This window comes from Epinephelus fuscoguttatus, linkage group LG12 (genome assembly GCF_011397635.1).
Source record: "Epinephelus fuscoguttatus linkage group LG12, E.fuscoguttatus.final_Chr_v1".
Taxonomy (NCBI): Eukaryota; Metazoa; Chordata; class Actinopteri; order Perciformes; family Serranidae; genus Epinephelus; species Epinephelus fuscoguttatus.
In genome coordinates, this window is record NC_064763.1 from 41369423 (window position 1) to 41393521 (window position 24099).

At 41.1% G+C, this 24099-nt stretch overlaps 1 protein-coding gene across 2 annotated transcripts; it reads left to right on the plus strand.

Moving 5' to 3' along the window:
- The first annotated feature begins 372 nt into the window (after window positions 1-372).
- On the plus strand, window positions 373-22108 carry cchcr1 (coiled-coil alpha-helical rod protein 1). Of its 2 annotated transcripts, XR_007450642.1 has the most exons (20): window positions 373-746; window positions 1081-1375; window positions 1477-1644; window positions 1759-1876; window positions 2079-2273; window positions 2419-2582; window positions 2683-2797; window positions 3004-3114; window positions 3811-3954; window positions 4045-4155; window positions 4407-4513; window positions 4661-4773; window positions 4873-4945; window positions 5805-5923; window positions 6039-6230; window positions 7954-8055; window positions 8222-8355; window positions 8439-8580; window positions 8675-8859; window positions 20581-22108. XR_007450642.1 is itself a non-coding variant. In XM_049592584.1 (19 exons), the coding sequence occupies exons 1-19, from the start codon at window positions 677-679 to the stop codon at window positions 8803-8805; spliced, it is 2604 nt and encodes an 867-aa protein (XP_049448541.1). In that variant the 5' UTR covers window positions 373-676; the 3' UTR covers window positions 8806-9395. The 2 variants fall into 2 exon arrangements, 1 of the variants encoding a protein (XP_049448541.1); XM_049592584.1 differs by lacking the exon at window positions 20581-22108 and having other exon boundaries at window positions 8675-9395.
- The last annotated feature ends 1991 nt before the right edge of the window (window positions 22109-24099 follow it).

Sequence of the window (24099 nt, forward strand, 5' to 3'; positions counted from 1 at the left end):
ATATTTGGCTACTCTACCCACCTCTGCTTGTATGTGAAATGATCACAGACCTGCCATCATACCAATGTGTGCCAGTCAAAGTCACAACTCCACCCCTGTGCAACAAAGCTAGGTGTTATGGGCTTTTTTTGTCCTGAGTAAAGTCTATCAGGTAAGCTAATAGCCAGATTGTGTACTGGACTTGAGCCTCCCTCGATAAACTCTTTACCAGCCAATATATAAAACAAGGGCTGATGCAGGGTTCTTGCGATGGAGGCGACATTGCGGGCAGCCTGAGAGGAATAACACCCTGTAAGACAGAGCTCAGGGAAAACTGATTCCAAAGTACGTTCAGGTTCTTTCACTTTCCCGTGATGCATTGCGCGATATTAATGTGTGGCAGTGATGTCCGGTAAATCATGTAATTTATGTTAAGTTCATAAACATTCGTTCATTTTGTTGGCGGTAGGCTTCATGTATTTGTGATTTAATCGATGTATAACTTTAGCATCATAAGTTGGCTAGCTAATATAGCACATTCAGAGAGCTCCGGGGGTTACCGCTGTAGCCCGTAACTAAGGCAACCACAAGTGACGTGACCCGCGGGAGAATAGAGTCAAAAAGAGCACCCAAACACCTCGGACTGTTTACCTGTTTGTTGTTTGGCTTCCAGTCTGTAGTAACTAATGTGTTGAACATGGAGAGACATAACGTGGGAAAAGAAAGGCTCATAGTGCCCACCGACTTTACCTCACCAGCGGCTCCAAGTAAGTTTCCTGTTCTCGCCATGTTTATGGTTCACATTTGCTCCTGACGTATACGTTGAGTTCAAGATAATGCTAGCTAACGTTAGCTTACAGTGTAACCTAGCGTACTTAGCTAAACTAGTCTGCAGTTGTCAACACTAGCGTTGACTAAGTATTAGCAAAAACAAGGGGAGTGAAGTTAAGTCATCATATTTTGGTAACTTTCCTGGAAGTCAAGTGAAGTTAAAACACTCTACTTAAGAAACATGAGAAATATTACATTTACACTAGACTGCTAGACATAGCTAACCCAGGTAAGGCACGCACACACATAACCATTAATTGTGTAATGCAGGGAATACCCAGGAGGATCTGGTCCCCCCATCGCATTTCGCCTCGAGTGTCCAGTCTGCTGGAGCACAAAGAGGCGTTCACAGTGCAAGAAATCCGCCACTCAACTCCTGGATGAACCCAAGCGTCACATCAGTACCATCAGGAGATCCCAGTCCTGCCAATCCATGGCTCGCCATCACTCAGGCCCAGCAGGAAATCTTGGAACTGAGGAAAGAAAATCAAAGGATCATGATGTTACAAGGGGACAGCGTAAGAGGAAGGAGCCCTGTGGATCACCCAGCCGACCTTAGAGCAAGGTATCCAGCACTGTGTTTTATATAGTCAGAAATACTGTTATTATCTGTCAGTAATAGGTGGCGTGTTGGGTACATGAGTAGCTCCTCTTCCTCAAACACAGGTGTGCAGAGAGAGGCGAGCAGTGGTCTAGACGGGAGTCAGAGTGGCGTCTGGAGGCAGAGATGCACAAGGCTGAGGCTGAGAGGCTGAAGGGGCAGGTGGAGACCTTGAAGGAGACTGCAGCGAGACACAGGGAAGAAATGAGAGACAGAGACAGCACCCTGAACAGGTAGAAGAAATGCTTGTGCTATGATATCGAGCCACTTTAGAGGTTGTATCTAAACATTTCAGAGATGAATAATGAGTCATTGTGAACAAGCTTAACATCACCTTTGTTCAACAGACAGAGCCATGAGCTGGAAGCAGTGCGTGAAGAGCTATGTAAAGCTAAGACTGAACTCAGCCAAATCAGAACAGAGCTCACTCACAGCAGTACACAGAAGGAGAAAATAAGCTCCCAGGTAATGCTACTTACTAACAAAACATTTCATTTCGACACTAATGTCGACAAAGATCACCTGAGATTTACTGGCATCTTGTAGCTCATTTTTGTAGTTTGTAGTCTGATGTTTTTAGGACAGTCTTGTAGTCTTTGTAGTTTACAGTAACCTCACTGTGATTAGTTTTATATATGAAGATTTTTAACATTTTTTATTCTTGTAGCTTGAAAGACTGAAGAAAGAGTCTGGCGAGGAAATTACAAAGCTGAGGAGAGATGTAGCGAGGAGCAAAGAGGAAGCCCAGGAGCTTGCTCTGAAGGCTGAAATGGGCAGGTTACAAGCTGCGGAGGAGGCCAAACAGCTGACTCTTCAACTGTCAGAACAACTGGAGGAAATGCAGAAGAAGCAGGGGGTGGAGGTGTGTGGTAAATATCTGCAGGGAAATTTAAGCCATTGTAAACTTTGTTCATACTGATTTGAGTGATTTCAGCTCAAGGACCTGTGTCAAAAAGATATTGTTGTATGTCTTCATATTTTCATTGTTTGGCTCTCTACACTTTCAGCTGCAACAGCTGAATGCTTCCCACTGTGAAGAGGTGGCTGCAGCAAGAAATACAATCAGTGAACTACAGGACAGACTTCAGTCGATGACCTCAGAAGTGCTGCAGCTAAAAAGCACTCTGATGGCGGTATCTACTGAGAGAGATGGGCTGAAAGAACATTTAAGGTGCCACATTCAATCTAAAGCCAAAGAGAACTAAACATTTGTAGCACTTTGTAGTCAGATTCACTGATTTTTTTTGGAGGGGATGTTGTTTATTTTTCAGCCAAATGGGACAAGCTTTTGAGACACAGTCGGCAACACTGCACAGCCTCAGAAATTACATCGGCCAACTCGCCCCGGAGAAAGGAGAGAAGGAACAATTAAATAAAGCTGTTGAGGTGAACACAATATAAAATGCATTGATTGCAATCAGCCTACTGTAAAGTACTTGCACAGGAAAAAAAACTTAATGTCTTGTTCTTTTCAGGCGGTTAAAGAAAGAATTGTGGAGCAAATGAGTGTTAAATTAAAGAGTTAACATGCATATTATAACAATTCATCCCATTCTGTATACTTTATTTCTCTAATATCGTCCTTTTTATAGAGGCTGAACAAAGAGAAAGCAGCTCTGCAGATGACCACAGAGCTTTTGACAGTCAGGCTAAACTCTGTGAATGAGATACTCGCCCTCCAAGAAGAGAAAATAGTGAATAAGGTGAGTGTTACATTGCCATATGCTGGTAACACATAGTAAACCGTAGCACTGCTGCTTACGGGCTTGCTTCGTAGACCAGTCAGCTGCCTATCATTGTGTGTTGTTGGCTTTAGGCTGTAAAGTTTTAAAAAGTCTGACAAAATAGTCTCAAGTGTGGATGCACCTCATGGATTTTGAAGACGCTCCTGCTGACCATTTTCCAAAGCAGACCACAGGGTTTATGATCGATGATGGAGCAGCTCCTGTCAACATGACAAAGCCCTGCAGGAGTAATTCAGTTGGCTGAACACTATTCAGATGCGTATATATATATATATAGTGTGACTCTGCAGGTAACATATAAAATATTTATTCACTTTTGAATGTGTTTTCTTACTTTTTACTCTGTATTTCGGTTTGTTTGGAATAAATGTCAACTTGCAGGAACTTAAAGGTTGCATGAGATCGGTAATTGTCATTGTAGGTAAGTTGTATTACTTAATACAGCTTAAGTTTTTGGCGGAGGCCATTGCATGTTTATGATACTGTTTTGGAAACTCTTCTCTGTTAGTTTGTATACGTAGAAAGGAAAAAAGATGCATTTTAAAGAGTCTTCTTTGGAAAACATTGAGACTAATTTGTGAGCAATAATTACTCATGCTATGAAGCACTGGCTGAAGTGGTGTGTGCTTCTACTACATGTTTGTGTTTAAATAGAGCTCAACAGGCCCATTTGGGAAGAATGGATCAGAAGGCCTTCAAGTGCTTCAGCTCTGGAGAAACAAAGTATTCAAGTTATGCATCCAGCTTCGCTCAAAGGACATCGAACTAAAAAGAGAGAAGGATGAACTTCTTTCAAAGGTATGAAAACAGTCATCTGTTAATACATCACAGTATAATCATATGTTTGGAACTGTGTTTATTGTGTGATACTGCATGTCTGTCTTTTAGGTTAGATTCATGGAGCAGGAGCTCCAGCGGGAGCAGCATCGGGCTAGTGTGCTCCAACACAGTCTTGATGACAGGATAGCTGAGCTAGACCTGGAGAGAGTGGAAAAGGAGGTTAGTACCAAAGAAAGTGATGTGATTTACGTGGCTGTCTGAAATTTTGATGATGCACGATAAATTTGTGGCTCCTTAGGAAAGTGATAAACACTCGTGCATTTTTACCAGCAGGGGATGCTGACTATATGAAATCTTTGTTAGGTTCCAAAAGCAGTTGAAGGTTTCAGAACAGCAGCTGGGCATGAAAGCTTACTCAAAACTGAGCGTGTACAATACTCTATTAAATGGATGTGTGACTTTCTTCCCAGACACTGAAACACGACTTGGCCCAGGAGCAAATGGAAAACTCACAGCTAAAGTCGCAGAGACAGAAAGACGAGGCTGAACTAAGAATCCTGACAGAGGCAGTGCGTAGGTAAAACATTTATCTAAATTCAAAAATGAAAGGATTAGGTGATTAATTAAAGGAATTAAAGGGAAAAAACAGAAATTTTCTTGCCAGTGTTGAAAGTTTCATTACAGTTAATGCTGTATCATCACACATTCTGGCTGTGCCTCACAGGTTCAGTCTGGCATTTGAAAGCAAGGTGGCAGAAGTGGACGCAGCTCAGTCAAGGCTCAACACTTTGACCCAGAGGCTGACTTTTGCTAAAAGACGAGTGGAGACAATCCAAGGTGCGGTCTTACTGGAGGTTGATGGTGTGATTGCAGCACTTCAGTTTGAATTGCATATTTCTGGTAAAGATTGTATGTCACAGTGTTTTTGTTTTTCAGGTTTGACCATGAGGAAGGTGGCTCTACAGAAAGTTCAGCAGGCCAGTAAACAGGCAGAACAAGCTGCTGACAGGTATGAAGTTTCACCAGCCATTTTTACACGATTTCTTGCATCTAGTTTTACAAAAAAAAGTTAGTTAACTATTCCATTAGCAAAGTACTCACATGAGACTAAATGCAAAGAATTTATAAATGGCTGCAGTGGTCTGTGTATATGTGTGTGCGTGTGTATTTTTTCCCCACAAATATTTGTCAATACCTATACTCTGGAAGATAATTTGCTCTGTAATGGCAGAAGTTATGCAAGCTGTGCATATTCTGGAGCCCAAAGTCATGTCTTTAAAGTGCTAACCTATTCTTATCAACAGCCCCAAAATCCAAAGCACTCAAATTATAATGTGAAATGAAGACAGTCGAACACCTCTTTGCACTTTCTAAGCTGTAAACAGCAGATGTGTTAGTACTTTTACTTAAGTGATTAAATTGAATGACTACTGGTCAGATTTGGAGTGGATTAATTATGAGAGAATTCATTTAATCCAAGAACCCTCTGAGCACTAATTCAGAGAATTAGTAAGAATTCTTATTAGAAGCTTAATATTTACACTGTCCAAATAAAGGTCTAAGAAGAATTTGTGAACAAGCATGAAATATGTGTTTCAGCTTTGTTAGGAGGTAAATATGGCAGGGTAATATGGTTGGAATCATAATTGTGATATTGATATGAATATTTGTCTGATATACTGTGTCAACATATCAGGGTTTAAAAAATTGTATGCAAAGTCAGTTTTGTCGAGAGTTATTAGTCTACATGTAAAAATAGTTTTGAGTTTGCCTTCCTTTGTTATACACCATGCAGTTGCTTCTCCGCCTCTCTGCTTGACTTTCTGCTCCTTTATTTGCTCTGCCATCTTGTCTGTGTTGCCCTGCAGCATCACAAACCTTCAGACAGAGCTTAGTTTGGTGTGTGAAGAGAGAGACAAGCTCACACAGGAGCTCAAAAGAACCCCGGAGCTCATCGAGAAAGCTCTGGCTGATCTGAAAGAACAGTGTGAGCACCCTTACAACTCACGACACCTTATTATAACACATTATCTGTTTATCTGTCTGCTATCCATGCTTTGGCAATGTATGTGTCTCAGTTTACCTTTGTACATCCTCCTCAGATGAAAGCAAACTGAAGCGGCAGCAGCAACAAGCGCTGGAGCAGAGCTGGGCGGAGGTCCGGCAGGCTGTGGCTGGCAGAGAGGAGGCCGAGCTGAGCCTGCAGCAGATCCAGACCCAGCTGGAGGAGAGCAAGGTCAACCTGGAGAAACTCCGGTCTGAGCTGCTCAGCCAGCAGGAGCACAGCGACCGTGGTGAGGCAGCGGCTACCGTAAGCCGCATGACTGTTTTTCAGCCTCGACTTATCCAGGGAAAGCATACTGAGCACTCCTGCTCTATTTCAGAAATGCCCTTCGTCACAGTCTCCACATTGTCACAGCTGGCCACTCCGGTCTCCTCGGTAGCTTCACTGGAGCAGTTGGGGATTAAGTGACACGCTCAAGAGCACCTTGACTGTCGTTGATCAGGGAGAATTACTGACTTTCCCTAATACATTTTTCCCAGTTGGCTCAAGATTTCAACCTGGGCACTCGGGAAGCTCATAGCTTTAAACCAGCATTAGGACAGGGTCACAATTTTTAATTTTTTCAAGTCTGTCTGAAATCGTCATGTGGCCTATATGTACGTTCGTACATTGTCACCTTTAAGTTGAAACTTTAAACTTGTCTGTAGACAGTTGCTTATGTACACACACACACACCCAGCAGTTACGGTTCAACATTAGCATTGATTTGTAGTCGTGTTTGTGCCCTCCTGATGAACGGGAGTCCAATATCCACTCTCCTTTTAACTGTGTTTTGCTTTCCACCTACTCCTCAGGGAAATATCTGGCTCTTTAGCTGCTAAATTTCCCACTGCTTTTACCAGTAAGTCACAAACTGTTTCTGTGTGCTGTTTGGTGCTGGACATGTAGTGTACAGTCCATGAACCAAAACAGTAAAGCTGTGGGCTGGAACACAAACAAACGATGACTTGAAAGTCGATGGGAAATGTAGAGTGATCATTATCTCTGTTGGTTTGTCATAATGATCGACTCCTTTCATATACATGTCATAATGGGATCCATTGGTAAAATACAAGTATTGAATACAGCGGCTTTAATGATGCAGACATCAAATCCGGACTGTTGGGTGTCATTTCCCTTAAAGCTGGAGCGTGGGACTTTTGTCTCCCCCCTCTGGCAGTGAGAGTAACTACACAAACACTGTCGACTCCTGGACTCCTGCTTGTGACGCATGCCAGACAGTGAGCTTCCCGCCTCTCTCCTGTATAACCCTCTATCCCCAGGAGCACTCTCTTTAAGTACTTTTTGTGGTACTTTAATCCCGCCTCTGAGTGCAGAGTTTCTTTTTTATCTGGAGCACCCACTCCAGAAACCTTTTTTGCACGCTTCTTAGGATTTGCTGCCCCCTTTCGCTTTGGCTGGTTGACGTAAAATTGCATCACTTCGAAAGTCGCCACAGACCTCACAACTCCAGTATACTACGAAACTGAGAGTTCTCCCTGGCGTAGATAGGCGTACTCAGCATTGTGTGAACTAGATTGGCAAGGGCATGAATGTAAGGGAGGTTCATTTAGATGTAAAGGTCCTGCAAAACCAGCTTTAAATTCCAGGTCTTAAATGGCTTCCCTGTATATTCCTCTGTCTTTATTGAAAGAACAGATGAACAAATGTTTGCCTCTTGCTTTATTACAAAACAACAAGTGGTGCTTTTTTTCTGACTGTTAGGCTGCTGCCACCTTGCTTTGTTTCAGTCCCTTATGCGCTATCATGGCTGCATTGTAATAACTGAAAAATCTCGAACTGATTCAATCAGCCTCCTGTTTTTGGAGGTCTTGTGGTCTTTGAAAATTTGCAAACAGATGCAATAAAATCCAGTTAATCCCCAGAGGTACATAGAAATACAGCATTAGACTGTTTTTCTCAGTGTGTAAGATACTGTATTGAGGAGTGGTGCATTTGTTGTTCCCCTTCAGCCCTGCAGGAGAGAGTGTCTGAGATCGAAGACCGCTGTGCTGAGAGGCTGAGAGAGATGGAGGTTCAAGTCAATACTGCCAGGAGAGAGCACACCAAAGCAGGTAGCAGGATTAGCACCATGCTATCTCAGCCCACAGCAGCTTAACATGGGGGGGGCTGAAGTCATATCTGTAATGCAGACTGTGATCTAATATGATTGCAATTGTTTACCCAGTATATAGCAGCATTTCCCCATGGCTTTTGATCTGTCTGTGTTGTCTCTTGCAGTTATGACTTTGCGGCAGTTTGAGAAGGAGGCAGCAAGAAAACAGGATGAGATGAGAAAAACTCAACAACACACGAAGAGGGAAGTCCAGAGCAAACAAGTGAAGGAGACAGAGAAAGACAGGAAACTACTGCTGGTAAGAATTTTTAAACTAAAAGACAGTCGTGAAAATGTTTCTGTCTTCTGCTGATGACCTCTTATGACCTGAATCTCTTCCAGGCCACTGTTGCTGAGAAAGGGCTGACAAGTGAATATACAAGAGCTCACACAACACCTCTACAAACCTCTGCTGCTCCCAGAGAACATGGAGAAAAACCGTCAGAGAGGAGTCGCTCTGTGGGAACAAAAGTATCTCCAGACGGTGAGCAGTGTCCTAACTCCTCATGCGTCAGACACGTCCTAACATTTACACAGACATGATTGATCTGACCAATGGCCTGTCTGTATCCTGTCAGGGAGACTTCTGTCTGTCTTGGAGGAGCTCCATTCTCTCAGTGCTGCAGTGGTAAACAGCTCTGAGGACTCTGCGGAGGAGGAGGGACAGAATGACAGCGTGGGACCATCCACAGGCAGTCCGCACAGCTGATACCTGATGATGACTCACTGGAGCCAGTGAACGCACCTTTCATTTGTACAAAAGGTGGGCAGTGTTGAAAAAAAAAAAAACACAGTCAGTGGAAACAATTTGTTTGAGCCAAACATCAGAAAACCACGCATGTCACACTGCTGCTGGGTGTCTAAGAAGACTGATAGCTATCTGGTGCAGACTGCTTTAATTTAACATGAACATAAATTCAAGTTTATACGATTATTTCAATACATTTTCTGCATCTGTCTCCGGGGTGACTTTTAATTACAGAGAATACTGGACAGACATTGATAGACAGAGTATTTAACTCATAAAACCGCCATTGAATGAAAGGCATAGATGTTGATGTGAATATCTAGAGTTTCAGATGCAGAAAAATCTGATTTTTCACGTTCTTGCTTTGACTAAATCATCTCACCAATAAGACCACGGTTCGCACTTTCATTTCATTTCCTTATTTCAAATGATATTTCCCTCAAGATTTGTCCACGGATTGTTTTGAATTGTTCCAGTTGAATCAGTGAAATGGTTTAAATTTATATTTTTACTATATATAAAATAAAATAAAGTAATTTTCTGACAAAGAACTGCACAGATTGTGATGACTTTGATAAATGCAAATATAAGTCTAGATTTGTCAGTTGCAGTAAGATTTTTCCATAGACTGTATTAAATAACGGACGTAGCTACCGTGACGTCACCCCAAACAGCCCTGAGTTTGGCATTTCGGCCGTCGCCAGAAGCAACAGAAGCAACCATATTTGGACAAGAGGTTTGCACTGTGGAGGAGCGAGGGATTGACTCTGTTTTGGAGCCAGCCTCAAGTGGCTGTTCGAGAAACTGCAGTTTTTGGCACTTGGGCATTGGCTTCATTTTTCAGCCTCGAAGGTTTCCACTTGTTTTTATCAGATATGAAAGAAAGAAAACAGAGCTGATATAGTACTCATCCTGCTGATGCGAATGGAAATGTCTTCTGTTGACCGGTAGAAGTTCATGTGATGGTCCAAGTACTTTTTGTGTGAGTTCACGAAGTATTTTCATATTGCAATTCTGTAGCGTGTTTTGGGGATTTTTTGATGAAGCAATTCATGATTTGATATGCATCTCAATTTACGTCTCACTGCTAACTTTCAGCTGCAATTTCAAAACCCATTAACAGAAGAGCAACTATTATCGCTGAGTTTTTAAATAGGATACTTGTTTAAATAGAATTATATTTTTGCATAAAGTTTTGACTCTACACAGGAGTTTCTCAGCTTTATAGTTAGCTGTGAATGTGGACTTTGTAATGACGAAGCAGGTTTTAATGTGATTGGCGCATCTGCCCTGTTACTATATGTATTACATTACACAGGGATGATTGGGAAGACCTGTATGATATGATTTCATGTTGAAGAAATCAATACTTTCTATTTGGAGTTCTTTAATAGAGGTCAATTTTAAAATGACTTTGCAATCATAGGATGGATGATGATAAACATCATGATGAAGCAGATAATTGTGCTATTTGTCATGTTGTCATGAGCGCTAATAAATTTTGCAGTAGTTCAAAGTTTCAAGCCTCTAGGTAAAAACATCTCAGGGAGGGAGAGCTGAGAGAAAATAGAGAAGGAAAGTCTGGACTTTATTAGTATTTTCAAAGAGCATCAAATATAATTTGCAGGGACACACTCATTGCTGGAGAGGTGATTCATCACAGCAAGCACAGGATGAATGCATCAAATTAGATTTTTTAAAAGAATATTATTGGATTTCAGCAGTGCACTCTTGCTTATATCTGCTGCTTAAGAGTTTGCAAAACAGCACAATACAATTTATATTGTATTATATATTAAGCCTCTGATACACGAATCAATAATGTCACTGATGACACAGCGAAGGAATTATGTACAGTCTTAACTTACATGCATCACGATGGATAATTTCTAAGTAATGTGCCACCCAATTTGATATTCCATCTTTGAACACTGGTGCTCTTGTGTGATCTGCTTTAGATTATATCATCCATTAATATCAGACATTCAAGTCTGAGGCATTTTCATATCAATATCACTGTAATAATCATTGTGAGTCACGATTGCAAATGTTAAGTAGGCCTACTGCTGGAAAAAAAGCATTATGTAAAGAGAACCAGTGTTCTCATGTGCAGTTTAAAACCAGCAGAGGGCGATGTTGTCAAAGGTGAGAGCTGCACATACAGTGGTTTCCAGCAGTCTGGGCTGTTCTTTGTGAAGTGCAGTTTTTCTGTTTGAGTATTAGTGAGGAAAGAACAAAATGATTTGTATGGGTTATAAATGGGGCAGTGAGTGAAGGTGGCTGTATGAACGTGCAGTTAAGAGTTTTACTATCTGTATTATCACTACTTAAATCAGTCTGAACAATAAGCTTGTCCACAATCACTTGATACTGCACTGTGTTGCTCCACAAAACTGCAAAACAAAAATGAGAACAGGATTCTGATGAAGAAAAAAAAACCGATGTTAACAGTGTTAAATTTTTTGCCATGTCCAACAAGTGTCGCAAAAATGTGTGTTACAATATACAGCATAAGTAAATGCATTTATGCTTCTTCAGTGCATCGGCAGTGTGGAGGGAACTGCACAGCAGCAAGTGAACACCGTGGTTAACCTGATGAATAATTTAGTAGAGCATTGCAATCCAGACAAGACATGAAGTAAATGAGGTAATAAAAACCAATCAATAAGCTCCCGACGGATTTTTATTAACAATTCAGAATTAATGGCATGTAAAATTAGCGGTTCAAATAAACAAATGAGGGCCAGCCAAGTGTGTTTGTACATGTCTGACTCCAAGCAGCAGTAACACGGGGCGTGAAGTCACTAAAAATATGTGTTGTAATTGAATGATCTTGAAATCAATAACACATTTTCTTAAATATATACATTCACTGATAGATTGCAAAGTACTGTTGTGTGTCTTCTATGAACTCTCCTTCCTCTGGTGCTGAGGCTGATCTTGTGCTGTCAAAGTGCAGCGTGTCAAATCTGAACATCTGCTGTCATCGGCCGTGCCTGTCATCAAGCGTCTGCGTCAAGGCTCAGTCCTATACCTCTTCTACTGGTATAAACAAAACCTGCAGGTTATTTCCACTGTTCGGATGCTGTGGAAAGAATTTTGCCCTTTCGTTTAGTGTTATTGGTTTATTTTCCCTGAATGATTAATGGCCTTATTATTGCTAAACCTTAAATCAGATATTTACGAGACAACACATAGAAACCAATTCTTACAAATACCTTGGGACTGGAAAGAGTGCACTGTTGTCAAGGTTTGCTCTTTGCAAAACTTCTCCATGGTCCAGCTCTAGCTAGCCATTTTCTTTCTCTAACACGATTGCTGTTTGTGTGCTGCTGCAACAACATTTCCCCACTAGATAAATAAAGGTGTATCTTATCTGATGACCAGCTTCCTATTGTCAGATTAGGTTGATGATATTCAAGGCACAAATATATACAGCTCTCTTTGCTGTCAGGTTTTGTGCCTGCACTCTTCACAAGTTGGCAATGCAAACTTCTGCACTGCTAACAGGCCATAGCCAAAGTCAAACTTCACATGTCTGAAGTGTTGTGGAAACTTAATCATCTGCCTGCGAAATGCTCTGTCACACTTTGCCAAATGTCCCCAAAGTGGAGTCCTCTTGGGGCCAGTCCTCATTCAGGTTTGCTGCAGCCAATGGCAGGAATACGCTACAAAAACTGGTCAGTTTTGACAACTGTAAAGTCAGTGGGACATGCTCCTCAAACATGTTACATAGCACATGGCAGCAATCTGCCTTTCTGTTTGCTGCCCAATATTTAATAGCTTTGTTTATAGTTGTGCACTCTCACTCCTGTGCAGTTGTTTTCAGATTAGATTAGAGCATTACAGTACAAGCTACAAAACACCATCACATCCTCAGTTTGCATCTTTGCACAGTACTTGCAGGCCGGAGGTCAGAGCAAACTTGGAGCAGCGCGTGAGGTTGATGTGATCCAGTAAGTCAGGGTTGTTGACCACCAGTGCTGCATGCTCCATCAGAGCTTGGTGGATGGTTCTGCACCACCGTGGCAGGCCATGCTACAGGGTAGAGCAGCAGCCACGGAGGAGCAGTGCGAGGAACGGCAGCCAAGTAACCCTATTTATAGATGTAGGCAATGTGGGGCATTGTTTGTAGGGTTGCAGTGGACTGAAGCGTCCAATCTTTAAACTGCAGCAACAGCATCTACAGTAAGTGTTTTCCTGTAGCAGATGGAAATGAGGCAGGGTTTTATTATCCTTTTCCTGGTGTACTAACAGTGATAAAGTGTATTGACCTCTGAGCACTGACAAAAGTAGATGATAAAGATACTCAGTGTTCTGACCAAGAGCATCAGCCATTAACATTTATCATAGAAGAAAACTCATGACCATTATTCATTACAGTACTTTATGCGTTTTCACCCAGATAAAAAAAGAGCTAGAAGCCAGACATTTTTACAGAAAATGCTAGAAAGTGATACCCAACATATGGCTTCAGTAAACATGTCGTCATCCGTGCCTGATGAGGTCTCCACCTGTGCCAATCAGCCACCTTGTTTGCGGCTGTAATTACAGTTTCCTTTTGGGATGATCAGCACAATTTGGAATGCATCGGTGAGATGCTGCCGTTGTTTACCAGACGCAGGAGTGATTGTCATAAAGGATCCGTCTCACCTTTCATTACCGCACTGTGACAAACAATAAGGCTCTTGGCCCTGCATGTGTTTTACCTGCTGTACAAAGGAAAATATGAGAATGTAAATCAATTTAAGTTTTGATTAAAGTTATGATTAGGGACTTTTTTGCTGAGCTAGAATCGCTTTATTAAAATTTTGATTGGTGACTCATTTGGAAGGAGCTGTGCAGTGATATGCACGTCACTGTGGGTGCGAACTGAGCTATTGAAATCAACGCATGTCAAGAGGAGCACCTGTGCAGGAACGTCAACCCACAAGTTTTCTTGAAGAATTAGCTGCCAAGATTTTAATCTAGGCCTGGATGTGCTAAAAATATAGATTGAGTTGGAGTACAGGACTCTTGACGTGTATTGTTGCATGTTGTCAACAAATTGTTTGACATGCCCTTTGTACTAGTTTTTAAAATAAACCATAAGAGCACTCACTTCCTTGTGAAATATCTACCTGCTTTTCCCTGCAGACTCGCAGCCCACCTGTTTTAAAAGATCTTTGATTATCTTACATAAGGAAAATAGTGTGAATCCTCACTCTAAATATAAGTTATTTGTTTCTGTGTAGGCTGCAACCAGCGTCATATTTTGCCCCTAATTCATCATCGTGATATCTCCATCAGTGTCACAGATGCCTCCTGTTCACCATCTCAGTTTTAGCATTTAATGCGCTCATGCAGACACCGAGCATCGAATATGCATTTAAAAACCCATCAGGAGTCCCCTCTTCCTTTGTGTTTGTATCATTGGGAAATGTTGGCAGTAAACAATGCATCCAGAAAGTGCTTTGCTGTTGGATGAGATTACAAGCAATTTAGACTGGGATCAGCTTCTACTGGCATCCCTTGGTTATGCAGAATGGAAATGACTGCAGCACTCTCCAGCCATGTTCAGTTTGTTTTCTGGATGTTATAATTGAATATCTGACATAACACTGAAACATTAGATTACCACATGAATGGTGTGTGTGGACTTAAGTTTACTCCACAGCTTCAGAGGTAAAGTGAACTACTAAGAACATCAATGGAAAGTCAGCCAAAGGGCACAAAGTCTAATGTTAGCTCCGTCCTTTAAAACATCTGTTGTTGAGATCTCATCAGGCAGAAACAGAGAAAACAGAACATCGATAATTAAAATTGCCAGGCTAATTTGTTTTGTTCTGTAAGCGCTTTGCCTGTGGGATATTCAGTTAAAGACGTGGGACTGTTTAATCAAATTTCCATTAATATTCTGTGCTGCTGCACCTTAGCTCCCTCTGGTTACCAACATGCTGTTCAAAAGAGACTTCCTAATTACCAGATTTTTTAGACGTTCATTTCATCCTTTTCTCCACTTGCGAACAATCTGTGCTACGAAATATAATTTGAATCAGTTGCTGCTCTGTTAGAGAGGATCGCCATGTGACAGTTTAATTACACACTCAATATAGTAATGGACAAGCGGACTTTTCCCCGCGGTGGAATAGACTCTTTTCACTTAGAATTATCACAGTTTTTTATCATGTCATGTAAAAAAAGGAATAGTGGTACGCTGAAGCAATTCTGCCATCTGCGAACAATAAACAGCTTTCAGATTTTGACTTGGAGAAATGAGCCTAATGAGAACAAAGCACCGTGATTCATTCCTCTACATAAAAACATTACCTTGAGCTCCCCCTCTTTTAACAGATATGCTAATGTTAGGTATCAGGACATATAAGGTGGAAGATAAACTCACCAAAACTGATTCTACAAAGACTTTATGAGATTGTCTCAGTGTAAGGCTGTTCATAGGGTGTGCAGAGTTTGCAGTAAAAAGCTGATTTTGAATTTTCAGTGGCCCACTCATATATGTCGTAACAGGTAACATGCCTACACACTAACAGTGATTCTTGAGGGAATATCTCTGAAACCATGAACACTTGTAGCTCATGCATTTAGCAAGTGTGCCAAACTTAATGCACGTTCTGTGCTCCACACGTGCCAGTCAGTCTCAACATTGCTACACTATTATGCCAGTTGCCTCTCCACACTGACACATGTGAAAACACTATCACATAATGAGCTCACTTACAAATCAGAGCTTTGGTGCTGTAAATAAATAACATTTGGTTTTGACAGCAGTGGATGCTAATATTGGACAGAGAGATCTGAATGAAGTCTTCTGGTCAGACTCACAGCGAGGGTGAGATTTATGCAGTTCTTTTCCATTATTCGTATTAATGCTGTGTTATGTTTGTTATACACATCCATACTTTACCAAATGTTTATGTGTATGTGTGTTGTTGTTATACCCTGCACACAGAAAAAACAAAAGCCACAAGTGTTTTCATTTGTACTGTCAGTGCATAGCCAGTGCTTTGTGGACGTATTCACAGGGTGTTCGTGTGGACTCTATTGACACAAAAACACATCTTTTAAGAAGAGTTTTGCGAGAATGTTTTGCATTTGCAGGAGATGTGTAATGTTTTGCTGCTCTGGTCTAAGGTCCTGTGGTTAGTGTGTAAAGTTTTGCAAAAAAAGCCTAAAGATAGTGTCTAAGCAATCAGAAAGAAACCGGCAACTAAATTGTATGTGCAGATGCAGAAGGATTTTTTTAACCCTTAGAAACTTGAGCAAATTGGCTCGATTTCTTTCCATAATATGGAAAAAGGCAATGAGTAACTAAGGAAGAAATGTCCCCCAAAAAATGCAAGGAATTAGTTAAAAGAGAAAATTAAAATTAAAAAAAAATAGTAAAAAAAAGAAGATAACAATAAGATTTAATTTAATTAAATTAGAAAATGAAAGAAAGTGAAAAACAAATAAGTAATGACCTGGAAAAAGTGCTTAAAATTCATTAAAAACATTTTCCCTATTTTTGAATCTATTAATTTTTTGCAATTTGTGGGACATTTCTTACCAAGTTGTTCACTGCCTTTTTCCCCATGTTTGTGAAAGACACTGCACCACTTTGCTCAGGGTTCAAAAGATTAAATACTTGCGAAAGGTGTCTGAAAGCAGCACAAGAAAAGTGATGTCGCTTCAGGTTTCAAAGGGTTAAGAAAGGAAGAATGTGTTGTCTGTATCTGTATACTTATTTTATAGAACACATCTAGGATGCTACGCTCTTTGAGCATCAGTGTGATTTCTATGCCAACCTTGGCAGTTATTCAGTATAGCTCATTAAATAGTCATTTTTAAATAGCAAAAATGAGAAACATTTGCTGTTTCCAGATTCTCAGATGTGAAGAGTTGATGCTTTTCTTTGTCATACATGAAAGTAAACTGGATATTCTGTAGTATGGCATTTTATAGACAAAACAATGAAGCAATTAAAGGACAAACCAACAGATTAATCCATGATAAAAATGATTGTTAGTTTCAGCCTTGGTGACAATATCCCTACTGAATGGGAGAGCATGTTTGAAACATCAGCAAACTGAGCTAATGGGCCTTCATGGCTCATAAACGTATTGCTCTTCATTGGAAAATAATACATAAGTGCAGTATCTCATTCAAAAATATGTTACGCTCTGAATGTTAGATGCAGCATGAGCTGTGAGTGCAGTCTGTATCAGCTTGCTGCGTTATATGTTTGGGATTTTGCCCCATGGTTTGTTGCAGCTTAGAGAGGATGGAGGGGGAGCGACCGTGATCAGCTGCAGAATCTCCGAAGTCATCCAGGGCCTCAGTGAACGCCTTATAAGAGCTTTAGCTGGGTTATTCAAGGATTTTCTCATTGTTGCGCATGCCTTTGTCACAACCCGTTTGGATTATTGTGATGCACTTTCCACTTGCGTAACACGTCATCCTTAAATCAGCTTCAATTTGTTTGAAATTGTGCCGCCAGGCTCCAAGGAAAGTCTCCCTACGAAGACTCACAAGTCTGACAATTTGACCTTTGGTGTCCATATTGATTGACCAAGGTTAGGTTTTTATTCTTTTATCTTAAAAAATGTTTCCTTTTACTGCTAGAGATCAGTCCGAAGAACCTTTTATTAGTATTAGACAATGGCAGTGTAATTTATACGTGTGCATTTTCATCTCTTTTGAAAAAGCTAGATTGTCGCACTTGCAGTTTGCGACTGGATCAAGCTTTCATATCCATAATTTTAATTTAAATGGTTCAGTTGACTTCACTGTGTTTATGTGGACGACCCTATATGTTGATATTTATTGCAAAAGCTTTGCTGAGTAAATTACCACAGCACATATCCAGTTTACTGGCACATTACTTCAGTAGCTATAACACTAGATCATCAGATAAAAAACTCCTCATGGTCCCAGCCCCCGGAGCAGAGCTGGGTGAATCTGCCTTTTCCTTTCACGCCCCACAAGCTTGGAGGAGTTGCATACTAAACTTTGAATCTTTTCCCACTCTTGCCACCTTTATAAACACTTTAAAATCAGCTTTTACAAAGCAGTGTTATTGTTTTTAATAATTGCTATTATTTGTCACGATTCTTTTTAGCCCCTGACTCCTCTAAGTTTTGTGTCTGCTGTTTTTTTGGTATGTTTATTACAAATGTATAGAAAACAAGAAAATGAATAGTATAAGAGTATATATAGTATAATATATATGCCCTGTTAAAGCCCCTTAACACTGCCCCCCAGCACATTTCAAATTGAAATCCCGTTAATTATCTATAAGTACTTCCATGGCAGAGCTCCAACCTGTGTTCCCCTTAATGCACAGTGTATACATTCATACAGATTCACACACATTGAATTTAGGCTTTAACCCCTGAGAATGCAGCAAAGTGAAATGTGAGTTGAATACATTTACAGTAAATTTGCCAGGTGGCATATGCGCACTTAAGTTTCCTCATCAAGCCCACAAACACTGTGATCAACACTGTATAGAATGTTATGCTGCCTGTGCAAATACTTCCAGGACTGGGCCAAATTGTCTCTCATTCGCTAAATCACCTATTTGCTGCAGGAGTAAAGCGCGCTAATGTGAACTGAGTAAATGATGAACACTAAATTTAAATGCTCTGATTGCGTTAATTGGACAGATGAATCTGATAAGTGTGTTTCCCTGAAAGTGGCTTTGTGTTTTCAGTCATGCTGGCTGCTTGTCTCTGTGGGTGAAACTCTAGTCTCCGTCCATCCTTTAGTTGTTCTCTGACTTTCCCTCTGGTGCCATAATGTCAGCACTTTGGTTTATTCCAATATGTCAGTTCCATGGCCGAGGAAAGTTTAATAAATGTTTGTGAACGTGAGCCACTCTCTCTCAAAGCCAGAAACTAGAGACATAAGTCTCAAACTTGTGATGTTATCGAGTATAAATCCTGGAGCTGCTCTACTAACAATAAATGTAGCCTGATAAAAAAGGAAACAAACATTTTGTGGACCCACAGAATGTTTGTTTCCTTTATTATACCCCACTCAGCCTGTTGTAGTGTTCTCAGTCCTGAAACAGAGAATGTACCCATACACTCAGAGCAGTCCCCTGGGTGCTCTCTGTGTCATCTATGATGTCTTTCCTAATTCATTGTGTCTGGAGCAGCTCCAGGCTATATATCCCTGTAACATCACAAATTTGACTTTTAGCACTCTCGGTTTTGGATTTGGGAGAGTTGTTCGAGTTTAGTAGTATTTTATGGACTCTGCTAACACGCTAAACTAAGACGGTGAGTATGGTAATGGCTTGTTAGCATTGTTAAAGCGAAATCGTTTCACTGCTAGGTTTGCTGTTGTGCTCTGCCTGTAGACCAAAACAAAGTGTGTCATGAGCCACTCCTCCCTCTACCTCTGCTCTCCACCCCCCACTCACCTCATCTAAACTTAGTTTAGCAGTTAGCGATGTCTTTCACTCACTCTCAGTCTCTGCTGTGTTTAGCTATTCCCCTGCCTACTTCAGTGATGATGGTCCCTGTAATAAATGTAATATATTAGCTGAGATGGAGGCGAGGCTCAGAGACTAGAAGAGCTGGTAGAAGCGCTCCATAGCTGTAAGTTACTCCAGTAGCTGGTGGCAGCCGACTCGGCTACAGCCATCGCCGGATCCCGGCTAGTGCTAACACCGGGAGCTAACGCTAACGTTCCTACTCTTCTCCGTGAGTGAGAGCGATGTTTTAGCCTGGCTACATTTTACAGTGCTAATTGCAAATGTTAGCTGAGCTGCCGGGCTACTCACCTAACACAACCGTAACGCCTGACCCATTGCTGGGACCGAGCCGCTAATAACTCAAGCTCCGGACATTAACCCATGCTACGATTGTAACATTAAATTTAATTGAATCGACATAGCGACATGTGCCTAACATTACTGTAACACTAATTTAAACAGACATTTGACTTTATGTTGTACCTGTCCAGGAGAAGAAGAGCTAGCTCCGAGTCAGATTGTAGCCCCTTTAGCTCTCGCAGTGCTCTCCACCTTGGAAATGCAAGGCCAATGTTAATCCGGGTTCTTTATCCGACAACTTCTTTGCCAACGACCGTTGTTTCTTTAGAGGTAATGTCGGATCCTGGTTGTCTGCAGGTGAACGTTTCGTTCCGCTCTCCGCCATTTCGCTTCGAAAATACCCGCTGCCATTGCTCAGTGGCTGTAGCCTTTTACAGGGAGGGAGGGCCAAGGGCTCCGAGAGGAGGAGGAGGAGGAGGCGATTCCCATGAACGTACATGAACGTGCAGCCGGACCGGCTTGTAAACAAGGGGCTGGAGATCAACACAGAGAGAGGGTGTGTGACGTCATGCTATCCTCCAGATGAAATTACACCTCTAGTTCTTCACATAGCGATTTTTTAATTCCTTCAATCTAGAAATGGAGAATTTCGCTTATTGCTCCCTTAAGTGCATGTTAGCACACTGACCTTTAGCTTCATAGCTGCACAGAGCCACCAGCATGGCTGTGGACTCTTGTCAGTATTTTCTTTGCAGGAGTTTGGCACATAGAGCGAGTCTTAGATATGCAGTGATATATGAACAAATTTATATAAGTCACCGATGTGTCTCCCTCTTCTTAAAATATTATTATAACACATGCAACGTCCTGCATATTTGTGTTAAAAGATCTTGTAACCCCTTGAGCTGAGATCAAAAATAGTAAAAAATAAATAACTTGAGACTGTTTAATAATTTGTATGTTAATTATTTTCACAGTTTCCATCCTCCAGGAGGTCCTGTAGTTCTCACCTGTAGGTCAGACACAGAGACATCATCTGCTGTGAACACGCTGCAATGGATTGATTACTCAGAGCTGTCAGCTGAAACCGGTGTCATGGTAGGACACATCTGCACCCTGCTGCTGTCCACTCAGCAGCGTCAAAGAAATACTGTTTGTTGGCTTCCTTCTGCCCACAACAGCCTCTGTACTCACTGCTACTGATGAACTCACTGGCTCTGTACACAAATTATCATTATGTCTTTGTCTGCTGAAACTTAAAACCTCTATATAACCGCATCAGAACTGCCTCTAATGATAAGGGGTAAAACAAAAATAAATAGGATTTGAATGGTGTAGATCAGACAGCCAATCTCCAAGTGAAGAGCCATAAAGTGCCAGTGTGTAAGATGAGGAATGTTGAGAGCCTCGGAGCACTCACTGCAGCTGAAACTATGTTGAGCCATAAATACAGGCAATTTGCAGGAAGCCTTTGGAGAATGAAACATGAAAGGTTTTATTGTGAAGTTTTATAGCACTCAGCGTGCTCTTTTTATCTCCTGACCTTTCTGGGGCGCTTCAGACCACTTATTGCAGCCCTGACCTTGGGTACCATAACACAAACTACAATATCATCATTTCATCTCAGGAATTTTACGGGAATTACTTTTATTGTTTAGTTACAGGTAAAAACGTCTCTTGGGAGCCACTTTACCAGACGGGCAGGCATGTTACATACCGTCCGTGGTTTGGCTCATGTATTATTAATCCCACATTATTCCCTCGGGTCGTCTCTCTGTGTTGGCTGAATGAAAGTTGTGATATTAAAGTGAAGTCTGCTGCAGTCTGATCTATTAAGCATCCAGGAGCGCAACACGTTATCGAGGTTTATTAGATTGTGTTTGCTACCTCTTGATCCCTGACTGAGAATAAATAATGGATCTAGTTACACAGTTCACAGTTTGGTTTTGAAGACATTGTTTACAACTGCATTTCTCATCTTTAATTATCCCATGCCAACCCTCATTTACGTTATCTGCCCCAAGGAAAATGAGGCCGCGCGTGCATCAAAGTACTTCTGCTATGCATTTTTCAATTCTCCCAGCAGGCTTTGGCCCTAATGTCATCTTACAGTCAGTGTGAAATGCAGAGCCGCCGCACGTGGCTGCAAAGTTCCACATCCAATTTCACAGGTTCCAGCTCTGAGTAATGGCACTAAAACAGAGACTCTGACTGAATAAACAAGGGGAGTTCCAATCCCTAAAGCATAATTATATGAATTAATACACTGTTGAACAAAAGGAGCAAAAAAAAATACAAGCTCTGCTTTTTACCTGATAAATGCTGCTGAAATTATGACCAGCTCTTTAGAAAATGTTGTGATGCAGACATGTGCACAGAACAAATCTGAGAGCCTAATAGATTGTCATTCCTGTGTTAGCATCTGTTTGACAAATGTTCACAGTGAATTTTGAAAAGAATGTTAACAAGTGAGTAAAAATCAGTTGCCATTTTGATGACTTGATTACTGTGTTTTTTTGTAACTGTGTGCTCTGTGTTAAGAGTGCTACATGTAACACTGGATATGTCTGTATTTAGGCCACTCTGCTCCCTCAGGCTTACAGCTTGTGTGCATAATACTGTGGGTTATTACAAGTAATTGCTATATATATATAAAAAACAAGGTTAAGTTGACAGACGTTAATAGATTGGTATTGATGATTGATTGAACATGTTTGTTCTGTGGTCGTGTCACACTCTATTTTTAAACCAACCTACAATCACTTAAAGCAGTGCAGGGATTTGCAGTCTATCATCACGTTGCTCATGTTAGCCTTTTGGACTGATGCCAGAACAGCACCGTGCTATTAATTGCACCCACCATATGGTCGACACCTCATAAATGCCATTTTTACTTAAACTCCATAGGAAGTTCTGGAAAGACCTGCTGACATTTACACTCAATTGAATCTTGCTAAAGAGGTTGTGTATCAGACAGAGAAGGAGAGACTCCCTGAGCAGATCTCATTTGCTACGGTGGAGAGTGGGAAGCATGCCCAAGGTGTGCAGAGGAGACCTGAACGCTCTCCTAAAGACTTCTAACACTTATTGAAATTCCGTCAGATATTTGCCCGGGAACTTCACACTAAGGGAAACTGTGTGATCCTGAAAGTCACTGCCTTCTATTGATCCCACAGAATCAGAGGCCACAGAGTCGCACTGGTATAAATTGTACCGTCAAACCAACTCATTAAGAGGCAGAGGGGACGGGATCATAAAGGTGGTAAATATATCATCTTCATTTTTGAATATGTTTAGTGATGCATTTATTGCTGCAAAGTTTCTCTCATCACCTCGCTTTTTTCTGCTGAGAAATGTGCTTGTGTCAGACTGTCACATATGTTAGGGATTGTATGAAAATGTTTATTATTTTGTAATAGCCTCCCTTCGTAATACCGTCTACATGAAGACCTGACGTCTAGGCTAAATCATGGCTGAATTTGGGCTGTCAGTGAAAATTTGGTAGACGTCTAACCATAGCCAAAGTGTAGACGTCATCAATTATACGGCTATGTAGAGACCATGTCCAAAAAATGGAGATAAACATATTTTAATTACTGTTGACTCTCCATACATGATTGAATATCATACCGAAAATTACATTTAATCAATTTCAAAATTAAATCGGCTAGATTTGGGTTACATGTAGCCAGACTAAATCGGAGCTAAATATAGCCAATACGTTTAATTCATGACTATTGCTTGCTGGGTAGTTACATAAATAGGTAGCCTACATCAAAAGGGCAATTTTAAAGCTGCAGTAGGTAGAAAGCCTGAAAACGGTTGATTTTTGAGTCTCATCTGAGTTAGGTTTCGTTCGTCTCCGCCCTGAGCCCCTCCTACCAGACGAGCACACGAGTATTTTATCCTACTTGGTTCTGTTTCTCCCTCTTTGGCAGACGTTGCGCTAGACTTTTTCGTCGCCGGTCATTTTGACCGTCAGGGTCATAAAAATCCAGTCATAATCTATTTTTACCAGTCATTTTAATTTTCGTTTTTAAATGATAATAAAGATATTCAAAGACATTTAGTTTTCATTCGTTCGTTTTTAATAAATCCAACAAGCAAGTTATAAAGTGTGCATTAATAAGGACTTGAACGAAAAGATGAACAGACATCCACACACCTGTGCCATTAGGCTTCGCCCTGGACACACTGGACGGCACTAACACGTCCGGTGTGTCCAGGGCGTTATGTAGTTATGTCTGTAGGCTCGGTGACACTAAATTAAAATTGTAATGAAGTGATTATGGTATTGAAAAATGTGTTCGGTTATGCACTGTTGTGTTATTTTGAATTATAAACACGGTATTTTCTCCTCATGTTCCTCAGTGCGTGCTGTTGTTATTTTATTTTGAAAATTGGCCGGATTCTCTCGTCTTTTCTGTGTCCGACTTTCTGTTTGGTACGATCCGCTCGATCCAGCTTGACAGAAGCGGTCGCAGCTCCCGTGAAAA